Source organism: Heteronotia binoei, chromosome 8 (genome assembly GCF_032191835.1).
Source record: "Heteronotia binoei isolate CCM8104 ecotype False Entrance Well chromosome 8, APGP_CSIRO_Hbin_v1, whole genome shotgun sequence".
Lineage (NCBI taxonomy): Eukaryota > Metazoa > Chordata > Lepidosauria > Squamata > Gekkonidae > Heteronotia > Heteronotia binoei.
Genome location: NC_083230.1, coordinates 90,506,594 through 90,526,399, shown reverse-complemented (window position 1 = coordinate 90,526,399; position 19,806 = coordinate 90,506,594). Strand labels below are relative to the sequence as shown.

The 19,806-nt window shown below is 40.3% G+C and overlaps 1 protein-coding gene across 5 annotated transcripts; it reads left to right on the top strand.

The window, feature by feature from the left end:
* The first annotated feature begins 1,788 nt into the window (after nt 1-1,788).
* Nucleotides 1,789-19,806, top strand: TMEM263 (transmembrane protein 263). Of its 5 annotated transcripts, none has more exons than XM_060245562.1 (6): nt 1,789-2,018; nt 7,375-7,424; nt 8,003-8,069; nt 10,262-10,335; nt 13,411-13,480; nt 17,997-19,806. In XM_060245562.1, the coding sequence occupies exons 5-6, from the start codon at nt 13,417-13,419 to the stop codon at nt 18,281-18,283; spliced, it is 351 nt and encodes a 116-aa protein (XP_060101545.1). In that variant the 5' UTR covers nt 1,789-2,018; nt 7,375-7,424; nt 8,003-8,069; nt 10,262-10,335; nt 13,411-13,416; the 3' UTR covers nt 18,284-19,806. The 5 variants fall into 5 exon arrangements, with proteins under 5 accessions (XP_060101545.1, XP_060101549.1, XP_060101547.1 ...); XM_060245566.1 differs by having other exon boundaries at nt 1,925-1,993; XM_060245564.1 differs by having other exon boundaries at nt 1,928-2,267.

Sequence of the window (19,806 nt, the reverse complement as noted above, 5' to 3'; positions counted from 1 at the left end):
AGACCAGGAGCCTTCCAAAACTTACAGCCTAAGGAACATGATAAATTCAAACATAAAGGTCTAATGCTGGCTAATCCTTACACTAACCTCACAAGCTGAAGGCTTGAGGAGCAGTCCCCAGTAGCACATTTTTGAAACCTATCCTTCAGGAAGAACTGGAACAACAACCTCCCAATGCCAGTCTGGAAAAGTGGTCTAGAAGGATACCACAACTGATAGCATCAAAAGCCTCTGAGAGGTCCTGGAGAATTAGCAGAGTTGCACTGCTTCTGCCAACTCTTGGTATGTCTACCCGGTGGCCAAGGCAGTTTCAGTCCCATAACCGGGACTAAAGACAGTTTGGAAAGGATCTAGACAATGTGCCTCATCCAGAAAAGCTTGAGGTTGTCAACCCGTTCAATCACTATCACCTTGCTCAAAACTGGAACAAGATTGGATTGTCTTATACTGAGTCAGACCATTGATCTACAAAGAGCAGTATGGACTGTGCTGACAGGCAGTTGCTCTCCAGTGTCTCAAATGGAAGTCTCTCCCATCACCTACTACCTGATCCCTTTAGTTAAGGATGCTAAGCACTGAACCAGGAACATTTTGTAGCAAAGCAAAATATTCTACCAGTAAGCTGCAGTTCCATCGCTTTATACAGGAATCCCCAACATAGTGCCCATGGGGGCCATGGCACCGAACACCACTTTTTCTGGTGTTCACGAAGTCCTTTTAGAAAGTGGGTGGAACTATATAGGGCTTTGTCCAGTAGGATTTGTGATTAGCTGTGCAGATGAGAAGACATCCTATTAAATAGATCTTCTTTTGAAATGTTAAGGAGTTACTATTAAAGTACATATATTATGTAGTTGGCTCTGCTGTGGTGGCAGATGTTTCATGGTTGACTCCACCTCCTACCTGAGAGCCAGCTGTGATGTAGTGGTTAAAAAGCAGCAGACTCTTAATCTGGAGAACTGGGTTTGATTCCCCACTTTTCCACATTCAGTCAGCTGAGTGATCCTGGGCCAGTCACAGTTCTCTCAGAGCTCTCTCAGTCCCACCTACTTCACAGGGTGTCTCTTGTAGGGAAGGAAGGTGATTGTAAGCTGCTTTGAGACTCCTTTGAGTAGACAAAACAAAAGTAAGGTATAAAACCAAGTATTTTTCTTATGGCAGCCATTTTGTGGTTGTGCCCACCACCTTGTCTCAGAATTCCAAAGATGCCTACAGCTTGGAAAAGGCTAGGGACCCCTGCCCAAATGTACATTAGCAATCCTTGATTGTAACTTGCACCTCCGTCAATACTCCTAATATTTATTTCATTATACAAATTATCTCTTTAGTGCTTTTATCCACTGTAAAATATTCTGCTACCTTACCCTACTTACGCTATTGGTAAGGATTTCATGTGAAGCAATCTTGTCCTTTTTAACAGTTTGCGGCAATGCTCTGGCTGTCTTTAGGAACTGCGGGGCCGCAAGCAAAGTTTCAACAGGTGCTTTCTCACCACAAACATCTTCATGACAGGAGAGGCAGGTCTTCCTGTCATGCAGCTCTTAAGGGCACAGGAACCGTTGGTAGAAAAAAGTGGCAACTCTAAACTTATCACAGAGAATTTTTGACGTGTTTCTACAGATTCGCTATGCATACAATCCGTTTCAGTTATGCGTCGAAAGACATGGGGGAGGGGAGCACGGGTGTGTGTGTGAGGGAAAGAGTGGCTGTACTGTCGTCGCCATCCCCTTCGTAGGGGCGCCTCAGCATCAGCCATTTCGGAGGACCCTGAGGAGAACTGGGAGGCCGTTGGGCGTACAGACAGGCTTGGGCCTAGGCTGAGGCGCCTGCGCGCCCCTCCGAACGGCGGGGGGCGCTGGGTTCGAGGCGGGCTCTTCGGGCGGAGACAGGGCGAGGTGCGTAAGGCGCCACGTCGGCAAGCGTTGAAGCGGTAGCGCTGTTGAAGGGTCTGGGTTTGCTGCGGGGCTGGGGAGGCTGGCGACGGAGCTCTCAGGTAGTCCTACTGGAATCCCGCGGAGGTGAGAACGAGAAGCGACCTATTCGCCCCCTCCTCTAACGGGGAGGAAGGGCAGGGGGGTGGGCTCTTCCATCTTCCCCTCCCCCTGGCCTCCTTTCCGGAAGAAGGGAGTGGGAGTAAGTGGCTCGGTCTCCCCCTTCTCCTTCCCCAATATGTGCCGGCTTAGGGGGTACGCTGCAGATAAGGGACAGTGCTCTGGGTGACGCTGGCTCTTAGGGGGCATCTTTAAAAAGGTGGCTTAAGGAAAACGGTAAACCTGAACGAGGGTGGCGGTTGATTTGTTGCAGGGACTCTGCTTTGAGTGAGGAGACCCCCCTCCCTTTCAGTACTTGCTCCCCTTTTAGGGTGAAAAGAAAACGAGGGGGGCGGATTTCGTTCATTAAAAGAAAGTGCAGTTTTGCCTAAGAAGAGCTTTTTCTGTTTCTTTTCTGCTTAAAGCTAAAACGGCCATGTCAACGGTAATCGGAGAGTATTAAACTTGGGGAGGGGGGTGCGGTGAAACTCTCCAATGCGCATCTCCACCAGCTTTTCCTTGAGAGCCTGTTTAGTCAGGCCTTTTAGTAAGTGGAGGAGGTAACAAGGGATGTGTATGTTTGAGTGTATGTGTTCCTTCTCTCCTTGAAAGAGTAGCAAGTTAGTTTGTGGGGTTTTTGGTGTGCAAATGGTATGAGAATTTGTAAATGGAAGTGGGGTGGTGGGTAAGCGAAGGAAGACAGGAGTTGCTTCTGGTATATTCGGGAGAAACTAATATAGCACCTTTTGTTAGAAAGGAGTGTTAACAGAGAACGTGGAAGAACCCTTTAGGGGGCAGGGAAAAGAGGCCAACCAGCACTTCCTTCGACAGCTGCATAGTTCCAGGTTACTTCCCTGCCTCTCCTGCCACGTCACTGTTGCGATCCAAGAAATCTCTTTGTGCCTTCAGGATCCCCATTTTAGGCTTCCTATAGTAGATGCATTCCCCTCTCCCCAGTTGCTGCTTACAGTTCTGTTCTGCCTTCAAGCTCTTTGTTACAGTTTCATTAGTGCCAAAAATGATTACATGAGTATTCATTTGCAGTGCTACTACTTGTTTGGAAATTCAGTGTTCTAGTTCCCTGATTTAGAATGTAATATGTATGCATGTGTGTGTACCTAATGCTGTGCCTGAAAATCTGTAGTTGATAAACTGTGAAGCTGTTTCTGCTAGATGGAGCCATGTTTATGATGTAGGCTGAGAAATCTTCAGGGATCAATTTGTGTGGCAGATGTCTGGTCGCCTAGCTGGAGAATAGAACAGCACTTGAGAGCTTTGCTGCTCAGCCACACACACACACTCACTCCAGTTTGGCTAACCAGACCTGAAGAATATCAACCAAAGTACTGCATGTAAATCCTTAAAAGGGAAGCTTAGTTAGAAGTGTGAGGAATCTTTTGCACGCAGTTGTTGGAAACATTTTTTTTACTTTGAGTGGAACTCTGTTGGGGAGGGGAAGAAAATTGCTGCCTCGATGGTTCTGGCCAACAGTCCTGTGATTGCTAGTTTATAAACTGATTCAGGGTACAGAGTGCACAATAATGGGAAAAATACTGTTGTCTTCATTGAAAAGTTTTATTATGTAAATAATTCCCTTGACAGGTCAGTAAGGTGAAAAAGTGATGTTGACTAGTTCTGGTGCAAACAGCCAGAAAATGTGTGGACTCACGGGTATTTCAAGATTTACTTCCAGAGTGGCAGCCACATTCTAACCCCAGCTATTCCCTGCCCCCCCTCCATCAGCAGCTCTCCAGAGCACATACTGTTCTCTTTTCTAGATACAAGTGGCATTAAGAACTACCCCACTTTAACATGTATATTTTAATATAAATAAAAATCTATTTTGAGACTGGAATAGAAAAGAACACCTTCTTTACTCAATCTCTGCAAACTTAAGAACCCCTCTTACCTACTCTTCCAAAGTTGACTGTTGTAGTTTGATTTCTTATACTGAACTTCGTTGTTGTTGTTGTTCAGTCACACAGTCGAGTCCGACTCTGCGACCCCATGGACAAAGGCCCTCCTGTCTTCCACCATCCTCCGAAGTCTGCTCAAATTCGTGTTTGTTATATCAGTAACAGTGTCCAGCCATCTCATCTTTTGCCATCCCCTTCTTCTTTTGCTTTCTGTCTTTCCTAGCATCAGGACCTTCTCCAGGGAGTGCTCCCTTCTCATTTGGTGGCCAAAGTATTTGAGCTTCAGCTTCAGCATCTGACCTTCCAGTGAACAGTCTGGGTTGATTTCCCTTAGGACTGACTGATTTGATCTTCTTGCAGTTCAAGGGACTCTCAAGAGTATTCTCCAGTACCACATCTCAAAAGCATCTATTCTTCTGCTCTCGGCCTTCCTTATGGTCCAGCTCTCACAGCCATACATTACTACTGGGAATACCATCGCTTTGACTATACTGACTTTTGTTGGCAGGGTGATGTCTCTACTTTTTGTTATACTGCCCAGGTTCACCATAGCTGTCCTCCCAAAGAGCAAATTTCTTTTAATTTCATGGCTACAGTCACCATCTGCAATGATTTTGGATCCCAGAAATGTAAAATCTGTCACTACTTCCATGTTTTCCCCTTCTATTTGCCAAGGTGTGATGGGACTAGATGCCATGATCTTAGTTTTTTTGATGTTGAATTTCAAGTCTACTTTTGTGCTCTCCTCTTTTCACCTTTCAAGAGGTTCTTTAGGTCCTCCTCACTTTCTGCCATTAAAATAGTGTCATCTGCATATCTGAGGTTGTAGATGTTTTTCTCAGCAATCTTAATTCTGGCTTCTGCTTCATCCAGGCCAGCATTCTGTATGATGTACTCTGCATACAAATTAAATAAGCAAGGTGACAATATATATCCTTGTCAAACTCCTTTTCCTATTCTACAGCAATAGGTTGTTCCATATCTCGTTATGACAGTTGCTTCTTGACCCTTATACAGGTTTCTCAGGAAACATGTGAGGTGGTCTGGTACTCCCATCTCTTTAAGGACTTGCCACCGTTTGTTGTGATCCACACAATCAAAGGCTTTAGCATAGTCAATGAAACAGAAATAGACGTTTTTCTGATACTCTTTTGCTTTCTCCATGAACATATGAAGCTGCCTTATACTGAATCAGACCCTTGGTCCATCAAAGTCAGTATTGTCTTCTCAGACTGGCAGCGGCTCTCCAAGGTCTCAAGCTGAGGTTTTTCACGCCTATTTGCCTGGACCCTTTTTTGGAGATGCCAGGGATTGAACCTGGGACCTTCTGCTTCCCAAGCAGATGCTCTACCACTGAGCCATCATCCCTCCCCAATAATCCTCCTCCATAATAATCCTCCCCAATAATCCTCCTCCATAATCCAGTGAATGTTGGCAATTTGATATCTAGTTCCTCTACCTCTCCGAAACCCAGCTTGAACTTCTGGTAGTTCCCATTCTACATACTGCTGAAGCCTGGCTTGTAGGATCTTTAACATGACCTTGCTGGCATGTGAAATGAGTGCAATGGTGTGATAGTTTGAACATTCCTTGCCATTACCCTTCTTTGGGATTGGAATATAAACAGATCTTTTCCAATCCTGTGATCACTGTTGTGTTTTCCAAATTTGTTGACATAATGTGTGCCCTGTTTTAATAACTAACTGTGAACCAGGGATGTTAAATGTGCAGTCTGGGGGCCAAATCAGGCCCCCAGAGGGCTCCTAGAAGGCCCCTGAGCAACTGGCTGTCATCTGCTTCCTTCTCCCTCTCTCTAGCTTCTTTCTGCATAACAGCTTGCTTTGACAGGGTTGCTCAATCGCACAGAAGCTACAGAGCAAAACCTCTATTTTCTCCAAGGGAAGCTGGGGGGAGGGATAGCTTAGTTTGCCAGGCTCTCTCAATTGCACAGCAGAGCTGCTGAGCCAAGCCTCTCTCCCTTCTACTGGTTGAGGCTATTCCCCTCTTGGTTCCCGAAGGAAGGAAAGAGCCAGAGCTTCCTTTGCCCAGTTCCCTGGATCACACAGGAGAGATATAAAGAAAGCACCTTTAAGACTGAGCGCTAATGTTTTAAGTTTTTTGGGGGGGAGGATGGGAGGAGGAATAGCTTAGTTTGCCAGGCTCTCTCAATTGCACAGCAGAGCTTCTGAGCCAAGCCTCTTTCCCTTCTACTGGTTGAGGCTACTCCCCTCCTGGTTCCTGAAGGAAGGAAAGAGCCAGAGCTTCCTTTGCTCAGTTCCCTGGATCACACAGGAGAGATATAAAGAGAGCACCTTTAAGACGGAGCGCTAATGTTTTAATTTTTTTTAAAAAAATCTGCGGTTGTGTTTGTCTATGTGCTTTATAAAGTTTATATCTCTGCTACCTGGCATTACATTTTACGACACACATGACCCAGCCTGACAAGGTCTTATTGATGTCAGATCTGGCCCACATAACAAATGAGTTCGACACCACTGTAAACCTTCAGCTATTGATGCCCATAGTTTCCTGCCAGTAAGAAAGCTAAGTGGACTTATCCCACCTCTCAGTTTGCCAGCTGCTTATAAGAATAGCACCAAATAGGCAGCCGTGTTGGTCTGAAGTAGTAAAACAAAATAGGAGTCAATTGCACCTTTAAGACCAACTTAGTTTTATTCAGAACGTAAGCTTTTGTGTGCATGCATACTTCTTCAGATGAGGAATGAGGTACAGTAAGCAGAGCCACATATAGCTGGTGGGGTTTGGAATGCCAAGTGGTACAAAGTTAAAAAACAATAGTGGAATAGTAAAATTAACAAATTCAGAAAACCTTTGAATAGCAATTATTAAAATATACATCAATTTGTAGAATTTTGCTTTATCTTTCTGAAAGCAGTTGAGTTTGGGCAAGGCATTATTATTTTCTTGTCCTTTGCATGTGGTGCAATGAGATTTGAGTTTACCTTATTTCCTTTCATTCCCATTGCTGAGGCCTATTGTGGACAGCCCCTGTCCCCTAGCTTTTCTCCCACATAACCTCCTTTTCCATGACATAAGTGCACCAAAGATTTGCAGTTGTAAGCCTCCCTTTTCTTTGATTTGCCTGGCTTGTGATGAGGGTAAATGCTACTAACCAAGCCATCTGTTTTTCCCCTTAGATAACCTTGCCTTGATGGATGCCCACTGTGATACAATGTAGGAATTCTTTCACCAAAGCAATATACTCAGAACATTCTTGTTGTAATTGAGCATAATTCTTGCTTTTTGGTCTTCCAGTTTGCCTCTCTTTCTTGTTTAGAATATTTGCATTAGTTATGGCACTTCATGAGCAGTGTGGATTATTTTAATTTCTCAATGCTAGTATGTGTTGCAGCATTATGTGTTAATATACATTTTGAGAAATCTTCTGTATGCTGTTATTCTCATAGGTTTTTATGCAAAAATATTGCAGTGGAATATCCAGATGCAGTTATAGTTGGTAAGTATCAAACTATATTAATAAGATACATTATCACATGTGGAAATTTAGTTACTTTAATGGTGGGGGTGAGGAGACAGGGCAGGAAAGGGTCTCTACAAGTGATGATAATTCTTATGTTTGCTGAAAAGTGATAAGGAATAAGTTTAATTGCCCAACCCCTACTTCCCCTGCTGTTAAAACTGGCCCAGAGTGAGGACCAGGAATTTGTACTTTGCTAGTATAAGGCACTGCTCTCATGCAGTATGGCTGGGATTTTGAGAGGCAGGGGCATAAGGGATGGGGAAGGGTGTGTGGCGAGAGTAGTTGGGTGTTTGGGGAGAGGTTGGGTGGAGAGAATGCTAAACACCACACTGGGAAGTGCGGAAAAGAAATGTGTTGCACAGTCATCTTCCTCCTTTTACCACTTTAGGGATTCTTTGGGGAATTGACTTCAGAGGATGTGTTTCCTTTAAGCCCACTTCTCCTCTGCTTTTCCCCTGTTAATTTTCATGGTTCCCAGTGAGTAACTTCAGTGCTTAAGGCTGCATTATTCATACTGAATTTATTTTCTGATACAGTTCTTTGTTTATGTGTAGACTTTTAAAGTCTTTCAGTCTCATGGGCAAGACCTGAGAAAGAGACAGTTGTGCATGTAAAGACCTGGTAAGTTCAAGGTGGACTTAAGCAATTTTGTATGGATTGTATATCTCATAGAGAATTTTTTAAAAAAGAAAATGGTTTATTCAAAATCCAGTTAAATGTTCAATAATTTTGAAGCAGAAATTTTAATAATTTCTAAGTATTCTTCAATATGTATTATATTCAGACGTCAAACAATTTTTGTTTACAGAACAGGCAACAAAAACAAAACACCAGTTCATTCAGATGTTGAAACCCATGCATGTTTCTGAGCACTTGTCCCCTCCAACTTCACCTGACGGTAGCACCATGAGAAGTCATGTAACGAAGTCTTAAAGTGTACCTTCCATTATGCTATGGGAAACTGCTACAGTAGTTTCCCAGGCACCAGGAATGCTTGAAAATATTTGTCAGCAGGGCAAGTGGCATGCTTAATAAGGGAAAGTCTAGGAAGTACATTTCCCTGAGTGTAGAGGTTAGAATGTTGAACTAGAATCTAGGAGATCCAGCTTCAAATCCCCACTGTGACATGGAAGCTTGCTGGGTGACCTTGGAGCGGTCATACACTTCAGCCTAATCTACTTGACAGGGTTATTATGAGGATAAAATAAAATGGGGAAGGGGAGAACATTGTAAGTCACTTTGGCTCCCCACAGGGGACAAAAGTGGGGTATAAGTGAAGCAAATAAAAATAAATTACTGCGGTGTTTTAGGTCATATCTGAGGGCCCATCATTACTGCCTTTTGGTAATGTATCTGGGGAAAAGTACAGGGTTGTGAGGAGGGCATGAGAACCTATCCTGAATGTGGTCTGAACTGTGGAAGAATTTGGAACCCAATGAAGAACAGACTGAGAGGTGGAGGATTTGCATTTTGAATTCTCCACCTTCAAAACTTTAGCATGTCACAATTAGATTTTAAATGTGAACTCAATTACAAAATATTTATTCTGTTGGACTGTATTGGGACAGTGTGGTTTTGCAATAAATTTCAAGGTCTTCTTGTGCCACTATATTATATAAATTAATGCCTTGCATATTTGAATATATGTGATCTTATTTTGTTTTTAAATGAACACCTGTAGTAGGATAATTTATTGCGCAGCAGTAGGTAATTAATCCAGGATAGTTCAGGTCCAGCGACTTCGTGGTAATTCATCTTAACCTGTCATTACAAAAAGAAGCACTCCATTACAGATGTATATGGACATCTGTCCTTTAATAGTATAATACTCAGTACTTATGTGACACTTCCTGACTCTTCTGTGTACTTCACATTATCTCTGTAATCCTCCTGTAATATTAAATCAACATTACAATAATCAAGGGGTGTAGAATTTAAGGCTGAAAGAGAGAGTTGTTTACATAAAGTCTGCTAGTGAGTTTGTGGCAGAGGAAGAGTTTGAATTGAGCACCTCCTGGATCATAGCTCATTTTCTTAAACACTGTGTACTACCTCATTGATAACTGTATTTGCGTAGACAGAAATAGATGCATTTTAGTAGATTGATACGATGGAAATAAAATTCAAATAAATTCACACAACACATTTCCTGCAGGGTATTGGCTCATGCAGGAAATGCCATGAACCTTCCTTTTACACCACCATGAATGAATGCATGTGCATGTACTTTTGGAGGAAGTCAGAATACAGGGCTGGTTCTCTGGCAAATAGAAACGTGCATATTTGTCTTGTACTGTTTGTTCATGGAGCTCATGAAGTTTTCTAAAGATTGAAATATGTATTAAATAGCTCTAAGAATGTTTACATTCAAGTTTTGGGTGCAACATTATGCATGATTGTAAAAGCTGCTACTTATTCTTCTGGAGCCCTAGCTTTCCAAATATCTAGTATAAAGGTTAACAAAATGTGAGGCTATGTAGTAACAGCAAGGCTATACACATATAGGCGACATACAGCAAAAAATGCTGAACTGCCTTTCTGTGTAAATACATTAGATGATGTTGCTAGATTAGGAGCCCCCCCCCCCCACATTAAGTATGTAGGGTAAAAATAGCTATTGAACAGTTGCCGCATTGGGAAACACATTATCCAGCTTCCCTGTTGTTCAGGTAACATTTCTTAAACAAGCTCAGCAACTTTTCTTTTGCAAATAACTTGGATGATTTAACTTATTATATGTGTGCAGCATTTTCTTGTTATGTTGGAGTAATGTATACTTTTCCTTTGACATTAACCACAAGTCTTGTTTGTAGATTTTGCTATTTAATTAAAAGAAAGAAGAGACTTGTATTTGGATATTGAAGCTATACAGCAAGGTGTTATACACGTATGTACATAATGTAATATATAATGCTTTATATTAATGTTTAATATTGTAAATAAATAAAAAGAATTGTAGGACATAAATTATGTTTTTAGTGATGTTTACATCATGCTATTTGGCATTTTTAAAAAAGTCTTAACACGTGGAGTGTTGCTGCCCTGCTAAAATCAATTGGACTGACTCAAGTGGATCATTTTCCATAAATAGAATAGATATTCAAATATTTGCTCTGATGTCTTGAAAAGACAGGAACAGAAATATTTAGTAGTTTGCTTCTAAGGTAGTAGGGATACCATATTTGTATGGTGAGTACCGATAATTCCCTAGGACAGTGTTTCCTTAAAGCAGAATTAATGTTTTTTCATAAAGTTATTTAAGGGGGGATAAAAATAGGAGATTTCTTAAATCACTTTTCAGTCTTTGCTAATTCATGTCATTGCAGACATGGGTACACATTTGCCAACTTCTAAAACAGAAACTTCCAAAGCAGCTTATAGTAGTGTTGCAAAATCTCTTGGACAAGAAGTAAGACTTAATGTTCTGTCCAATTAAACTTGTAGGTAGTGTATGTTTGTCTGAACTGTCTGGCCAGGACACAAGGATACAGACTGGTCTCAAAATTTAGTACTTTCTAGATTCCCCTAATTAAACTCCTCAATAAATTTGTTAAAGGTTATTACTTGGCAGCCTTCCATCCAAATGTTTGTAGTCTGTGACCTCAAATGATGTGGACAGGCTTTCTTTCTTGAGCCTTAACATTCTTACTTGAAAGAAAGACCTGCTGATTTTTAGGACCATAGCTCAGATTTTGACTGAGCTTAGTAAAAATTTCATTCTTCTTAGGAGCCAAGAGAGACTTGGCACTTTCCCTTCTTACTTTAGAGTTAAAGTGATGTTTTTGTGTTTTACAGACGAGGTACAGCAAGTGTGTGTGTATTTAATTTTAGCAATTCCTATCCATCAATTGTAGGCAGGTGATGCACTGCATATCAGCACTAGATGCAGGCTGGCACCATTTCAAAAGAGACTTTCTTTGCTTCTCTTGGCTGCCAGTGACTATTTTTGAAACTGTATTATTTCTATGCTAGGAATATACTAGAGGGTTTTCCTGCTGAGTGCCAGAAGTAAATTTATGGTCTCCACTGACAGCTGTATCTATGGACTTAACACCCGTCTGACAGCTCATATGACTTTTGCTGAAGAGTAAGGAATCTTCAAAAGTTGTACTGAACATATCTTTCTTGTTAAATTACAGGGAAGTGCTCCTGTATATAGTGAACACCAGCTTAGAAAACAATACTACTAATATTCACCAATTTATATGCATTTATGTAAATTATGCATCTGAACATAGAATGAATATTACCAATAGAATGTAATAAGGCATAAGAGTTTATTAATTTGTAACTATGCCCTCATGATACTAAGATACTGTACAATGCCAGGCCAGGAAATGAGGCTAAGTTAGCTGATTCCTTAGATGTCAAGATATTGCAACACAGCTATGAGTTATTGAAAGCAGTCCTTCCTTGTTGGAGTCTGTGGCATTGGAGTTCATCTAGTCAATTTGGCAGTGTCTCTGGTTCTTGGTTACATGGAGTGGTTTTACAAGATCTGAAAATAAGTTGTCTTGAAGTACATTTGCCTGAAAAGTACATTAGCTATTACCTGGAACATTTCTATAAAACTTCTGTGAAATGATCACAGTTTTCCTCTTGCAGTTTGAAAAACAAGGCTTCCTCTTGTGAGGATTCTCCATATTCCTTTAAATGGCTACTGCAAGTGCAGAGGCATGCACGTTGGCATGAGCTTCATCTGGGAGTTTTCTGTGCACTTTCCTACCTCCTTCTTTTCCAACATCTTTCTTCCCACATGTACTCCTTAGTGACTCTGTATTGGTTTTTAGAGACAAAGTTATCATGGCTGATATGGCAGCTCACTAACCTTTTGTTTGTTTGTTCTTCACACACATACTATAGCACTATAATGGTTATATTAGAGTTTGAAATATATGTTTCAGTGGATATACTTCTGTATCACATTATCAACATGTCTAGTATCTCTCCAGCTTCCCTTTCCAGTAAATTGACACAACAGCCTGCCCACATCTTTCCCTTTATATCTCTACAACAAAAAGTGCTGCAAGTATTCCTTTAAAAAAATTAGGAAATCAAAGTACTTAAAACTGAAAATAGGTTAGTGAAAATAAATGTGGTCCTTCAGGAATAAATGCTGGAAAATGACACACACAAGCACTGGTAGAGCTGGGACATTTGCAGCAGGAAAATCTGCAATGTTCCCTTCATATAACATACTAATACACTTGGGCTGCGATCACACACACTAAATAATGCACTTTCAATCCACTTTCAGTGCACTTTCCAACTGGATTTTACTGTGTGAGCTGGTAAAATCCAGTTGCAAAGTGTATTGAAAGTGCATTATTTAGTGTGTGTGATCACAACCTTGAACTGTGTTCTTTCCAAAAAGACTGAAGTAAAGCAAGTTTGGGAAAGAGCATATATGGGGGGGATTAGAAAGAGTGTGGTTAGACCATGATGCCATGTGGCTACTCCAAAAATAGCACTCCAAGGTGGAGAAAAATCTGTTTGGAAGCAGCCCAGTTTTTTTTTAATACAACAAATGTTATAATATAGATCTTATTTTTTTCCTGAATTGCCAAGCTTCATTTTTATTATTTTCTGACAGCATTCTTGAGATCTTGGTGCCAGCCTATAGGGCTGTCATTTTCAATAATCAACTTGTAGTCCATATGAGGCCTTTTTTCTGTTGACTGGATTCTTGTGCGCAATTTTCAGTTTCCATGTTTTATTACAGTAATGCATGCATTTGTGTTACAGTTAAAATGAAAGTCTGTTTTCATGCCATCAGTTTTTTCATGTTTTCAGCCATCCCTGCATTTTGTCCAATTAAATGGTACTGGCTACTTTAAAGTAAAAATAAAATTCGTATGTCACATATTAGGATTAGACTGTAGCTTTGGTGTTCTTTAAAGGGGGATGTGTGAGCAATATATATTTAAAATAACTGTATGACAACTTTGTTTCTGTCTTCTAGGTAACAATGAATCAAACAGACAATAATCAACAAGATGTTCCTCCATACCTTAATGATGAGCCACCAGAAGGTAAAATTTAGTGGCAAGATTATTATATTTCTGTAAACTTAAGGTGCCATACTACTGCAGCTGCCTACCAGAGGTATTTTTTAAAAGTTCCTTTAGCAAATGAATTTCTAAATTGCTTTTAGTACTGGGGAACCAACAGATGCAGTGTGGGAGCTGAAGCATGTTCTGTGTGTTCATTGACACAGTTTATTAAATTGTGAATTATTTTCTTATGTGAATGAATTAATAAAACTGGCTTTAGTCTCAGAACTGATAAGTCAGATTCAGGTGGGTAGCCGTACTTTGTTCTGGTCTGCAGAACAAAGTTAGAGTCCAGTGGCACCTTTAAGGCCAACAAAGTTTTATTCAAGGTATAAATTTTTGTGTACGTGTGCACTTCTTCAGATATCATCTTCAGAGTAAAACTTTGTTGGTCTTAAAGGTGCCATTGGACTCAAACTTCACTCAGCCAACAACTCAGTCACTGCAGGAATACCTGACACTCAGTTTAAAACAGCATTTTTACAGGTTTCTGAAACAGAATCTGATGTAGTTGTATGAGCAAAATTACTTTTAATTTGTGAGAAACTATGGCAACTGACCTGTTCTTCTTGTTACCTTTGCGCTTAAAACTATGTGTGACTGGAGTTTCTCAAGTCCTCCTAGGGAAAGAGATTGTCCATGGAGCTGTCTGTTCCATTGCTCAACTGCTGCATCTTATCCCACACATTCTGGTTCCAACAACCGTTTTCCTGCTTCAGTGCTGTTGTGTTTGGCTTGGATCCATTCCTATAGGGCATGTGGAGACAAACCGCATAATACTGCAGTGAAATGAGTTGTGGCAGCATGGCCTTTGTTATATCCCACCTCCAAGGAATTTAGGGCATCATTTTAACTTCACAAACCACCCTATAAGATAGGCTCCCTCACCTTCCTTTCCCAAGGCCATGCACCGAGTTTCACAATTGTGTGAGGATTTGAACCTGATGTTTTTTTTAACTTAAAAGACTAGCACCATAGCCATTGCTTTGTGTCAGCTTGTGTTATTTCAGTGAAGCATCAGCTAAAGGTGCACAGGTATTTTTGTTTTGAGGAGTGCAACTTAATTATCATGTTGAAAACAAAAGAAGGGAGGGTTCAGACATTTAGTCATCTATGTCAAAGCCTCAGATATTTGTACATATGTTGTTCCTGGCTTTGGATGTTAGACAGGATGTGGCATTGTCAGGGTTTTGCTTGAGGGTGAATGAAACAACTCCAGACTAAGGCCCCTGGAGGCATTTTTGGCTCAAAGGGAGGAAGCTTCCTAACAGAGGTTTCCAGGCCAGAGTTCCCATTAAAACTGATGGATAGATGAGAAGGGATGTCTTCTCTCAGTGATGGTTCTGTGCCTTGGTAAGTTGTACTGTTTGCCTACATTAGCTTCTTCCTGTGGACTGAGGACAGCAGGGCTTGGATACAGTTGTTTCTGCTGATGGGCAGAGCAGGAATTTCCCACTTCCTGCTACATCTCAACATTACCTTAAGGTGCTATTCCTAGGGTACAGGACCCCCCTCCCCCAATATATGAGGGGGTTGGGGGGTCTACAGTGGGCCAATAAAACACCCTGTTCCCATACATAGAAATCCTTTGCTGGATATAATCCTGAAGACTTTTGTCTCCCCTCAACTTTTGATATCTGATTTTATATGTGGGGCATCGCAGCCAAGGAAAATGAATTATTTCCACCTTGTGCTGGGACAATTGCAGTTGCTGTTGCTCTGTATAAGTGGGATATCAGCAATCTTGCATTGGACTTGAAAGGGACAGTGCCCAACACTAAGATCTATATTCTGTACAAATAATGCTGACTGTGTCACACTTTGAATTTTAATTTAATTTTTAATATTGAGATTTATATCCTGCCCATCCTGCCAAAGCAGGCTCAGGGCAGCAGATAACAGGATAAAACATTGCTCAGAACCTCCTCCTGCCCAGCTCCCTCCAAATCTGGAGAGGGCTGGGTGGGGTGTGTGCTGAGTGTTCTTCCTTGGCTCTGAGCAATTGGAGCCAAGAAAGAACACTTGAGAAAAGTGTGCTGGTGCGATGAAGTCACTTCTGGGTGATGTCACCGTGTGTGGAGCCCATGGGTGGGCGGCAGTGGTGTGCCTGGGGTGGCAGAACCCCTAGCGCTGGGTCTGCCCCCTCCCAAATACTTGCTTCTAGGCTCCATTTTTCAAACTCCCTGTGAATAAGATTTGATAAACTTTGCAGATATCTGCCAGTAATAGCAATCTAACTTAAATAAACCACACAGTGAAATAATAACTAATTAATCTACAAAATCTTACAAATATTTAATTAAATCATATTGTCAGACACCCATAATTCTATAATTTCATAATTCTATAAATGTAGCAAAACAATTTATCAGTTGTGTATATAGAAGTGAAAAAGCTGTGTTCTAGATTGTCATAAATATTTTGAACACTTCAGGAGATTCTAGAGAGGTGGACAGTTCTTGAGTACTCTGGTGTCAATTTTGGATGGCACAAAATCCTAGAGAAAGGACATAGTTGGTTCAAAATGGACTGAACAACACCAGCTTTCCATTGGACAACGGACAATTAAAATTCTTACTGGAGATTGGGTCAGATGAGTTTTTAGCTGGACTTTTATTAGTGCTATTAACACTGATGATGTCTAAAACATACTGAATTATGAAAAAAGTGTACACAGCTTGTTGAAAAATGTTGATGAAATTTCAGTCAGACTTTTGTAATATTCTTGGGATTTTTTTGCATGATAGGTATGGTGGATAAATTGTTTTGATATATTTATAGAATTATGATTTATAGATGTCTGACAATAGGATTTAATTAAATATTTGTAAGATTTTGTACATTAATTAGTCATTAGTTCATGGTGTTATTTCTTTACATTGATCTTTATTCCACCATGGTCCCTATTTCTGCTATAGTAATAGCAGTTTAGCAGGGCTAAACAAGTGCAGAAGAAGGGATTACATACTATTTGGTGATTGTTCAAAGCTATAATCCTGATTTCAGCATAGAGATGGTTGTGCCACCTGTGTTCATCCTGCTAGTTAGTGTGGATGGACAAGCAGTAACCACAGAAGCTGGTATCCTGCATGTGTGTGTGGATGACCAGTGCTAGCAGAACACTGTGTTTGGATCCCAAAGTAAATTTCTGCTAACATGTTCAAGGAGGGAAATTGCTGCCAGTTTCCCACCCTACTGCAGGGCTCTCAGTTCACTCCTCATGCTGCTCCTGAAGGTCCCGATTCCCCTAGGAGCAGCATTTGGGGGATCATTTGAGGGAGAAGGTAAAGAAGCCCTGTTCTGCTCTCAGAATTAGCAGGTATTTACTGTGAAATCTATGCCAGGAAGCACTCTAATATTCTGCTACTCTGATTTCTGTAGTACATAAGTGCATGCAACCACTTCAGGAAAATCCTTCCTTAGTCTAATTGTAAAAATCAGGGGCTTGTGTATTTGGTAGGTTTGTTTTCTAATATATCTCCCATCCAAGAGTTTGTAGTTGGGAAACACTGCAGTTAGAAAATCTAGTGTTTGCCCCTAAGCATGCTGAGCATGATATAAATAAATGTTTAATAGTTAATATTTATTCAGAGTTGGCTATACATTACATTTTTAAAGTCTGCAATCAATACTGTGTGCGTTTGTTACTGCAGTTGGGCAGAGACATTTTTGATGTGTGGGGGGAGGGAGAAGCAGCATTGAGGAAGAAGAGTTAGCACTCTCTGCCTGCTGCAAGCCTGATCCGTGGCAGGAACACCTGCAGCTCTTTTTAGAGTCAGATGACACATCTGGTATTCCAGGTATGGAATTCCAATATCAAATGTAAATTGGCCTTACAGCTTGCCAATTTTTCTTTAATCAGCTGACATACACTCCCATTATCATGCTTTAAATTAATGTAATTATGAATTAATCATGTATTTAAAATTCTGATTTCAAAGATGCTCAAGCATAGATATGCTGGATACAACCAGCAGACACATCAAAACACAAGCTCTATGAAGGCCTTGAAGGAGACCTCATGTTTGTAATTAGTTGTAAGACCACTAAACAAAACTTTTCATGTAATGCTTGGAAAGTTTTCAGACTGTTGGAACTTGTACACCTGCAAAAATAAAGTTGCTCTGATGTCTCTCCCTCTTTCTTTTCCTTTCTCACATATACTTGGGGAAGGGTTGAAATGGATGGTAGACAACATTTTTAAAGGAGAAACCCTGGAGAAGTGCAGGGATGACCAAAAATCAAGTTTTATTTATTGTATCACTTTTATTTATAACTTAAAGTATTTTTATCCCTCCTTCTAGTTAAAAAAATAGACTTCAAAGCTTGTATACCATTTAATAAGAACTTGAACTAGTAACAGTGGCTTTCTCCAGACAGACAGCCGAAAAGGTGCTTTCAGTAAACATGTAGATGTCATGTCAGAAGAATAATTGTGCTGGGTTCAAATAAATGAATATATGATAACTGAACATTTCCTTTTTTTCATATTTAGGTTCCTTAAAAGATCATCCACAGCAACAGCCTGGCATGCTCTCTCGAGTGACTGGGGGCCTCTTCAGCATAACAAAGGGAGCCGTTGGTGCTACAATTGGTGGTGTAGCATGGATAGGAGGGAAGAGCCTGGAAATGACCAAAACAGCTGTTACAGCCGTGCCTTCTGTTGGAGTAGGATTGGTTAAAGGAAGTGTTTCTGCTGTGACGGGAGGTGTTACAGCTGTAGGTTCTGCTATTTCAAGTAAAGTGCCTTTAACAGGAAAGAAAAAGGATAAGTCTGACTAAAAGAAAAGACTGAGACCTGTTTGTCTCTCTGGCTTTGGAATCTGCAAAGATTTGGACTGTAACAAAGCTACATGTTTTAGACTCCTGAAAAGCTGTATGAATAACTTCACCTGAAAGGGACACAAACAGCTTGGTATGCAGTGCCCAAATGTTCTAAAATGTTATATTTCTTCAAGCTGTCACCTGGTGAAATGTTACACTTGATAAATATGGGATCAAGTAGTTGTGTCCAAAGGGGTAGTTTCATTTGAATATTATTTCACTGTAGATCATTTCCAGTCTTGAACTAAAAATGTGAAAATAGACAGCACGATTTAGCCAAAATTTAAGTACTCTGATTCTACTGTGGAGATTTAAGCATGTACTTAATTTCCCTCATTATAATCAGTTGAAATTTATAGTGCTTACTTTTTGGCTGGACAATGCTTTTGGCAGCCTCCGCAGTACCATAAATATATTGGTTTTCCAACTACAAGTCTAAGGTTTCTGTATCTTTAAAAAATAAGGAATCATTGAACTGACATCATATATCTTTGCTTTTTGAAACTATTTTTATATTCTCTCTAAACTCCTTATGTGGTGACTGCTGTTGAGAATTGCGTGTGTGTGTGTGTATATATGTACGGTATATCAATACAATCATTCATGCCTTATGGTGAAACAATCTATTTTTACTTAGTGAAACGATAAGAATTTTGTAATGTCCCTCATTTCAATGCAGTCTGTAGAAGCAGCTTACACTTAAAAAACAAAAACCCTGTTGATACTGACTGGAGAGAGACTGCTAAATCTCAGGTGTAACTTTACAAGTACCCACTCCTTATCTTAAAAAAAATCCCTTGTGCTGATAGTTTGTTTAAATTGAACAAGTCCAAGTTTACAGTCCATATAATATTGGATAACTTGTAGCTTTAGAAAAAAACACTTCTGTATTATTTAGCTAGAAGCCTCAAAAATGACTCTTGACTCTATTTCTAGATAAAAAGACAATCCAGCAACACTGTTGCTATATATTCTCAGTGGGTGAAAATGGACAGAGATTATGCTGTTGCTGTTATTGATGGATGTAACTCTTTATAATTTCCAGTATAAGAACATAAAGAATTTACCTGGATTACAAACATATTTTTTCCTGAAGATCAAAAACAAAGTGATACCCAAAATTGGCAATAGTAAAAGCAAAGCAATTAAAATGAATTGCCGATTTATATAAAAATTACAGCTTTATCACATGCATTTTCCCGAGTGACCGGGATAAGATGTGGGAATCTAACATGCTCTTCAGCTTTCAATCTCTAACCTATTCGCTCCAGAATAGTCCTATCGAAATTGATGGTTTGCACTCTGGAGTAAGTTGGTTTATGCATTGTGAGTTTGTTTGGGAACTCTTCAGCATGTTCTTGTTGACTTTCTAGCATTTTCCGTAGTCTGTAAAAGATGGCTAAAGTGCACATGAATATTCTGTATGCAGTATTTCCTAAAATGTATGTGTGTAAAAATATAAATAAAAGAGATTAACCATA

What these genes read in the sequence shown, in the direction of transcription:
- TMEM263 (XM_060245562.1), top strand. Translation starts at nt 13,417, where the DNA reads ATGAATCAAACAGACAATAATCAACAAGATGTTCCTCCATACCTTAAT. An exon ending in TAATGATGAGCCACCAGAAG is followed by an intron (nt 13,481 to 17,996) that starts GTAAAATTTAGT and finishes TTTCATATTTAG; the next exon opens with GTTCCTTAAAAGATCATCCA.